The sequence below is a fragment of the Zingiber officinale genome, chromosome 11A (genome assembly GCF_018446385.1).
Source record: "Zingiber officinale cultivar Zhangliang chromosome 11A, Zo_v1.1, whole genome shotgun sequence".
Lineage (NCBI taxonomy): Eukaryota > Viridiplantae > Streptophyta > Magnoliopsida > Zingiberales > Zingiberaceae > Zingiber > Zingiber officinale.
In genome coordinates this window covers 90,170,303-90,178,749 of record NC_056006.1, presented here as the reverse complement: position 1 = coordinate 90,178,749, position 8,447 = coordinate 90,170,303, and the positions used below count along the sequence as shown (strand labels likewise).

General features: G+C 41.2%; 2 protein-coding genes across 2 annotated transcripts; one reads left to right on the top strand and one right to left on the bottom strand.

Annotated features, from left to right (window-relative positions):
- The first annotated feature begins 868 nt into the window (after positions 1-868).
- Positions 869-1,630, top strand: LOC122031561 (callose synthase 5). The gene is made up of 2 exons (XM_042590660.1): positions 869-1,103; positions 1,509-1,630. Exons 1-2 carry the CDS (start codon positions 869-871, stop codon positions 1,628-1,630), a joined length of 357 nt encoding a protein of 118 aa, XP_042446594.1.
- An 859-nt stretch (positions 1,631-2,489) lies between these two features.
- LOC122031881 (bHLH transcription factor RHL1-like) lies at positions 2,490-4,576 on the bottom strand. Its single transcript, XM_042591084.1, has 7 exons — positions 3,973-4,576; positions 3,791-3,883; positions 3,550-3,696; positions 3,319-3,384; positions 3,172-3,237; positions 3,029-3,097; positions 2,490-2,946 (listed from the first exon to the last, which is right to left on the bottom strand). Exons 1-7 carry the CDS (start codon positions 4,471-4,473, stop codon positions 2,608-2,610), a joined length of 1,281 nt encoding a protein of 426 aa, XP_042447018.1. The 5' UTR covers positions 4,474-4,576; the 3' UTR covers positions 2,490-2,607.
- Between the last annotated feature and the right edge of the window lie 3,871 nt (positions 4,577-8,447).

Below are 8,447 nucleotides of genomic sequence, written 5' to 3'. Positions count from 1 at the left end.
GGCCCGTCGCTTCACCAAATATGTTCATATCAAACTAAGCATAAGTACAAAAAAAATAATTCATCCATTAAATGTATAAACTATAGGTGATAATTGAGTCCCCAGGGCGTAGCATAGATGGGGAGTACATGGTTCTGTGACTGAAAGGTCCAGGGGTCGATCCCCGGGGTGTCACTGCCTGCATTTACCTTCCTCCATATCCGTGGGACCGGCTCTAGGGGGGCCGCTGATGTGGCGGTTCCACATTTTTTTTTTATAAATAATTTATAATTTTAACAATTTAAATTATCAGTATAATACAAACAAACAAAAAAAATATTAAAAATATAGAATTACCTTTTGTGAATTTATTTTAGATCCATAACTCTATAACTAGTGGGTCTCCTGATATTTAGCTACGTTTAAGTTTTGACCACACGCGTAACCATACAATTATTATCAATAGAATTTACTTCATTCCGCTTGACCCTCTATATGAGGCCGACCGAGTTACCTCCTTTCTCTCCTCTTGTACCTGAACATATTTAGAAGGGAAGTAATTTAGGTCTTTTCTGCTTTCTCTCTTTATATTTAACTTTCCTCTTTTCGTCTTCTTTTCATTTGGTTGGTTGCCCAGGATCGCCCCGCCTCTCGTTATTCCCAGACGAAAGGTGCATTTTTTTATAATTATTATTCAAATAAATGCACTGACTTTCTAATCCATGCTCGGTTTATTTAACAGGTGGTAAAGCGACGGGCCGGCGAAAGTCAAGCTCAACCGATCTCAAAAATATAAAAGAAAAAAAAAATTATAAATCAAAATGAATTTATAATTCTCGGGAATAAATATAGAGGAAAGAAGAAGTAAAAAAAAAAAACAGACTTGAAAATGACTGGTGGAGAGCAGGCATTTACCTCCGGGATGCCTAGCGGAGTGAACCCGAGTTTAGCCTCCGGGCCACAAGGATTAACGCGACGGGCATCGACAAGGAATCCAGTCATGACAACCTTCTCCTTGGAGGTGTTCGACAACGAGGTGGTGCCTTCGTCGCTTGGTAGCATTTCTCCGGTCCTTCGCGTGGCATCGGAGATCGAGTCCGAGCGCCCTCGTGTGGCTTATCTATGTAAGTTCTTTTGTCACCTCCGCATTTTAAATTCAAGCTCGATTAAATTAACGGCTCGTTAGAACACCTACATCAGTTATCCTATCCATTCTTTAAATTTAGATTTGATGAATAATAATTTTCTAAATTTAGAGAATAAAATTTTTATCATAAAAATAAAATAATATATTTTTTAATCTCTCCTTCTACTTATTTCATAAATATAATAATAAAAAATAGAAGAAAGAGAAAAAAATAATAAAAAATTAAGAATGATAAAAATTTAGGATATTTAACATAGTGTGTAGTGAAAAATGATTATCTAAATTTAATAAAATAAATTATTTATTTAAATTTTAGATATAATAATAGAAAAATTGATGTGATTGCTTTTATCATTTGTCATTTGTGTTTGTTCCGTCGTAGGCCGATTTTATGCGTTCGAGAAGGCGCACAGGCTCGACCCGAGCTCAACCGGACGCGGAGTTCGCCAGTTCAAGACTGGTCTCCTGCAGCGCCTCGAGCGGGTAACTTCCCTAATCCCCTAATCTTTAGGGTACGAAGATCTTGGTTGAAGGTCATGGCTTAATCTTGAGTTCAACGTCTCAGGATAACACGCCGAGTCTTGCTAATAGAGTGAAAAAGAGCGATGCGCGAGAAATCGAGAGCTTTTACCAGCAGTACTATGAGCGTTACGTTCGTTCTCTGGACGAAAGGGAGCAAGCAGACAGGTACCCTGTTTTCGCTTTGCTGCTATTTGTTGGTGGTGCTCGGGGGCAGCATTCTTGGACCTGTCATCCATATGTTTGTTTTTTGATTATTGGCAGAGATCAAATCGGGAAAGCTTATCAAACTGCGAGTGTCCTTTTTGAAGTCCTTTGCGCTGTTAACAAGACTGAGAAAGGCGAAGAAGTCGCCCCAGAGGTATGTGTTGTTTGGCCAATTATGCATCCTTTTTCTTTTCCCCCTTGACGCCTCTGGAATTGCAACGAGAGTATGAAATTGCGTCGGGTTCTTATGCTGGTGGTGGTTGTCTGTGAGCAGATCATTGCTGCTGCCAGAGATGTCCAGGAAAAGACAGAAATTTATGTACCTTATAACATCCTTCCCTTGGAGGAAACTTGATGGGTGAATTCTGTGAAACCTTCTCCTGCAGTATTGTAGTCATCATTACTCATCTTTAGCTAATACGGAATTTTGACTGTTGCTTAGTTCAGCCGATTAAGCAAGAGAACTGTCAAGTTCATCCGGCCTGATTCAAATATTGAAACAGTTAGCTATATATAATTTTTACTCATTTCAGAGGTGCTCTCATGTAGTTGAGATTTTTGTGTCGGCCAGCTTTAATGTTTCAGTAGATTTGTGTGGTTGCAGAACAAGCAAACCAATTAAAATGATAAACTCCAGTGAGAAAACAAATTATCCTTGTTAAAGTCTCATAAATAGAGTTGACAAATAGGGAAATTCATCAAAATAAGAAAACATTTTTTTTGTTGTTATTCCATGCATGCTTGGGACGTCGATCTTAAGGAACAGCTCGATCCTTGCCGCCGTCGGCGTCAGCGCTGCCGGCATTGGACGACTGGACTGTCAGCGCCGATATGCTCGGAGACGGAGGCGCGTCGCCGGCTGCCGGGTGGCGGAGGTTGAGACTGAGGGGAGGCCGAGGACGGCAGGTGGCGGAGGAGATGGCGGAGGCGAGGGAGATGGGCATGAGGCAGAGGCCTTTCCCCTGCAGGTACTGCATCGCTGAACCCATGTCCTCCTCCAGCAACTTCGCCACCTGCTGTTCCGCCGCCGTCAGGCCGTCGTTATTACTCCTCAGCGTTCCCGCTCCGCCTGCTCTTCCGGCTCCGCCGCCGCTCTGATATCAACAGACGCGTAGAGGAGTCATTTCAACAAATTAAAAGTAAATAAAAAATGCGAGGAATCGAGAAGATCTATGCCTCCGAAGACATGTCAGCGACGAGCGGGGCGACGGCGGCTGCTCCGCCCAATCTGCTCATGCTCAAGACCTGAACGCTAAGCTTAATTACTGCCATTATCGCAGAGATAAAGACTACATTAAATTAAACACTGGGGAGTTTGCCTTGACTTGGAGCTGGAGAAATTTAAGGTAATCGATGATCTCGTCCAGCATCGATGCCTTGTCCGTCTGCAGTGCATCGACGAATCGAAAATAGAAACAAATTATTCATTTAAGGTATTGACGCAAAATGCCAGTATGAAAAAGAACCTTGTTAGCATTGGGCACCAATTCCTGCAGAGCTTTCATACGCTCTGCGATTCTCTCCCGCCGAAGCTGTGGCGCAGAAACAAGATGCAAAATGTGACCATAATGCCAAATCTTGGAACAGAGCAATAGGCAAAGAGCATCGAAGATAATTTGGTGGGAAAACAACGAAAACAAGTATAAATCTGATTAGCAACGCAATGTTTTTCTTATATATATATGGAGCTTAATTACTCTTTCGGCAATGCTATGGGGATCGGTCGCTTGCCCTCTCCTGGCCCTCACCCTCGGCTTGGGTGGCGCAGTACCTGCGCCGGCGGTACCTGAAGCCGTCGCTGTTATCGCAGGAGCCTGCCCGGTCAGTGTAGCAGCTCCGTAATTCTTAAACAGTAAAAATGCCAGGTAGTTAACATCCTAACACGATCCTTGATTGGGTTAAAATAGCTAGGGAAGCAAAATTGATGATCATGAGAACCTGGGAATGTTGGAGAAGCTGCTGATGAAGAGACGCTTGCACCGCCCGTGGAAGCGATCCGGCGAATCCATCGTCATACAACACCTCAGCCTCCTTCCAGGCCATTAAAAATCGAAATTTTAGCCCAAAATGAAGGGTTTTACTAGGGCAAGTAGAGACGATGAAAGGAATGGATGTCATACGGTGGGATCGGGCGATTCGAATTGCGGGTCGAGTTCTCCTCGGGATCTGTCCCCGAAGATGGCAGAAGTCGAGATCCCAGAGCCTCCGCTACCGCTACCGAGGGAGAGGGGCAGCCGGAGGAAGCCCCCGGGCTCGCCCCCGGAGGCCGCGGCCGTAGGATGCAACAGAAGCTGCCCACCGAGCTGGAGAAGCATCGACGAATCCTCCAGCGAGGCGCCGAGGTGCATCCGGTGCCGCGAGGCGAGAAGAGACGAACCGCCGTACAGCGCCGCGTAGTTCAATCCCTCGTCGTCCGGCGACTCCTCCGAAGACTTCGCCCCGAAAAGCGACCTGGGGGTCCCCAACTCCAGCGGCCAGGCGGCGGAGGAGAAGCCGGACATCGTCTGCTCGAAGAAATCGTCGTTCTCGGCGCCTCCGGCTCCGCCGCCGTTCTGGAGCTCCGGCTGGAGCGCGGCGTGGGACGGCGCCATCCCTTCCGTTTCCTTGGTGTTCGGTTGCATCGCGGCCGCCGCCAGCTTCCCGGGGCAAGGTTAGGTCTCGCTGGCTCTCTGCTTCAATCTTCTGGGTGGCGCGGCCAGAGGTGGGACGAAAGTGGTCGGCCATGATCATAATTTATAATACAAGATCAAACATCAAAAGCTCAACTGACTTTCCAAAAGCTAATCGCAATCAATCATAAACTAAAATATTACACGAATCAAATTCCGGACTTCATTTAAATAGAAATATATGAAAAACTAAGGGGAAATTTTATTTTATTTTATTTTATTTTTTTTTTAAGTGATTCTTCTTTTATTATTGGGCATCTTATTTAAATAAAAAGAATCTTATTTTATTTTTATCCAAAAAGTATTATTAATGCAAGTTATGATAGAAATTATTTCAACTTGTTATAATTAAATTCGGATATTTCCCGCCGTGTACTTATTGCTCTTCTCAATATTGGAACCACTGATTCGACCGTTCTGGATAAATTGATCATCTTAATCGTTCAAGATAATTATGATTTATGATTCAGAATCATCGATTCACGATTTGTCACAGTTCATCATTGTTCAAGATTATCATATTAAAAAAATTAAAATTAAATATTAAAAATTACAAATTACAAATTATAAATTATAAATAAAAATTTATTGAAAAAAAGGATTTGCACTTATTTAAGTTGCTTGCATATCCCCTTAGGGAAATCAAAGCTCATGTAGTTCTTTTATATTTTTATTCTTTTACATTGTCATTCACTTCTATTTCTCGTTCCTATCGTATTTGTTCCTTCAGTATCAAAATTTTCAACTTAGTCATCTGAAAGTTGCATTCCTTGGATTTTTTTTCTCCGCTCTGGTACAATCGTCCAATAATGCTTGGGTTTCCAATGAGTCGGAAGATAAAGTTGATCGTCGTTCATCTAATATGTTTCCGCCGGTACTGAACATCTGCTCCACAATAACAGTTGACACTGAACAAGCTAAAATTTCTTTGGCGATCACGGAGAGAACAGGAAAACTTTGAGCTTTTTGTGACTACGACTTTAAGATATCGAAATTTTCGCTATCTGCTTCATTGAAATCAAAAGAAGTCGTAAAATAATTCTCAAGTTCCTGTGTGGAACTTGAGGATCCTTGTGGACATTTTGTCCGTTCTTTTAATAAAAGTTGTGCTTTTGTAAGTTTTAAATTACTACTAGTAGTTTGTTGTATTTCAGAAATATTAATTTGTGTTCCATGTTTTATATAATATTGATTATAAATATCATATAAATAAATTCTAACATTATATATAATATTAACTGGATCAAGAGAAGAAAGGGAAGAAAAATCTTTAATTGGAATTAAAACGTCGTAATATAAACTTAACATTTATTGTAAAACTTCTAATTTAAATTTAGGATGTAAAACAAATGCAATTAAATAAATTTTAGGAATAAAATAAAAATATTTTTCTCATTTAGTTTTGATAGCTAAGAGGTAAAGAAATAAATATTCATTATTATTAATATGTTCATTTAAAACTAATACTATATTACAAAAATTTTCTAAAATTAATTAAGCAGTGAAATAATAAATATAGAAAGTTGTTCTGTTACATCATTAAATACTTTTAAAATTTTACAAATACTACTACAAATATTTCATTATTGTGAAAATAAATATATATTATTATTAGTATTTTGTACAAAAAATAAACATAATAATTCTTTATATTGAAATGAATCTTGTAATAATTGTTATATTGAATTCCAACGAGTTGGTATATCACGTAGAAATTTTTTAGGTCTCATTCCATTAGCTTTACAAAACCTATCTCATTATTTCATTATAGATGGATGAGACTATAAATAAAAAATTACAATTCTAATTGGTTTAATATAACTTTCTAAAATTTTTAAACCATCTTGAACACATAAATTTAAAACATGGCATACATAACAAATATAAAAAAATAAACCGCCAATAATAGGTTAACAAACACATTTTAGATAATCTATACAAGCGGTATTGGAACTAGCATTATCTAATGATATTGAAAATATTTTATGAGTTAAGTCATATTCTTTTAAAATTAAAAATAATAATTGTGCGTGTTGGTGCAATATCCCTCAGGTCAAGGTTGACCTAGTTGACCAAGATTGAGTCTTGGTTTGGGTTTCGATGTTTGACAATACAAGACTTCGATGATATGGACAAGTGCAGGTGCAGTTGTTCATTTGAGGAGGTTATTTGGTGCAATTCCCCTCTGATCAGGTTGGTTAAAGAAGAGTCTAGATAGGTCAAGGTTAACCAGATACTTGACTGGGAAGTCCTAACTGGGATGTTAGGCGGAAGGAAAATCCTGGTGAGTGAAGTCAGGTGAAAGACCTAGTGAGTGAAGCTAAGCAGAAGGAAAATTCTGATGAGTGAAGGCAGGTGAAAGACCTAGTGAGTGAAGCTAGACAGAAAGAAAATCATGGTAAGTGAAGTCAGGTGAAAGACCTAGTGAATAAAGCTAGGCAGTTGAAAATCTTGGTGAGTGAAGTCAGGTGAAAGTCCTAGTGAGTGAAGCTAGGCAGTTTGAAAGTCCTGGTAAGTGAAGCCAGGCAAGGGGAAATCCAGATGGATCAAGGCTGATCAGACATCTGATGTTGAGAAGTCCAAGTAGGTCAAAGGATTGACTGGATACTTGGCACGAAGAAATCTAGATGGGTCAAGGTTGACCAGACATCTGGTGAAAAGTCCAAGTGGGTCAAAGGGATTGACCGGACACTTGGTGAGGGAGTCCTAGCAGGTCAAGGGTGACCGGATGCTAGGCATGATGAACCAACAGGTCATAAATTGATCAGATGTTGGTTTGGGGGCTTGAGACTTGGTTTTGGGCAAAAAAAACCAATGTCTGGATCGATCAGCCAATCGATTGGCTGATGCCCAATCGATCGGCCGATCGATTGGGAAGGTCCCCGCGACAAGCCTCGAGTAGGCAAGTCGCAGAGCACACAGAACGTCTCTGGATCGATCGGTGGATCGATCCAGAGACCCAAATCGATCAGTGGATCGATTGGGGTGGCACGTTTTTACGCGATAAAGGCTGGATCGATCAGCCGATCGATCCAGACATTTCCCGCAGAGCACAGAGGCGCTCTGGATCGATCAGCTGATCGATCCAAAGCCTCCCCGATCGATTGAGAGCAATCCAATCGATCGGGATCCGACCGTTGGCATCGTATTTAGCTGCAGGCGTTCGTTTCCTTCAGTAGAACTCTCGGACATTTCTCCCGATCTTCACCAGGGATCACAGAGCTTCTCCACAGGGTTCTCACCGCCAGTTCTTGAAGCTCTTGGAGGTTTTTCCAAGTCAAGAGGCGGATCTATAGCTAGAGGAAGAAAGCTAGGGTTAGAGTTTTCTATACTCATTGTAAGCTTTTGCTTGTATTTGTGTATCCTTTCCCTTTCTTCTTGTAGTGTGAACTTGTAGGGCTTCTGCGCCTTCGGCAGTTACCGAAAAGGAGTGTTTATTAGTGGAGGTGTGTGTGAGTGTGTGGATCCTTGGACTAGTCACCTCCTTTGGAGGTGGATACCAAGTAAATCTACTTATTGGCGTTGTGTGTGTTGTTTCTTGTATATTTCCGCTGCACATCTTTGAAGAAACAAGCAACGCTGACCACGAGCACGCGACGAGCTATTCACCCCCTTTAGCTACATTTCGATCCTACCAAGTGATATCAGAGCGAGGTCGCTCTTCACCGGAATCATCGCCAAGGGTCAACAAGCTAGAGGGTGAAGAAGTTGGAGCAAAATTCTTCAAGTCAAAGAATTCATCAAGCTCAACTTCAACATGGAATTCCAAGATGACTTGGATTCGATATAAGGGTGCCTCCATCATTTACTAACAAGCTTCGATCTTTGGAAATCAAAGATCGAAAATTTCTTGATGATGGAGATAGAGCAATGGTTTGCTCTCATGGAAGGATTCAAGCTCCAACAAACTCCAAGGGCAAGCCTCT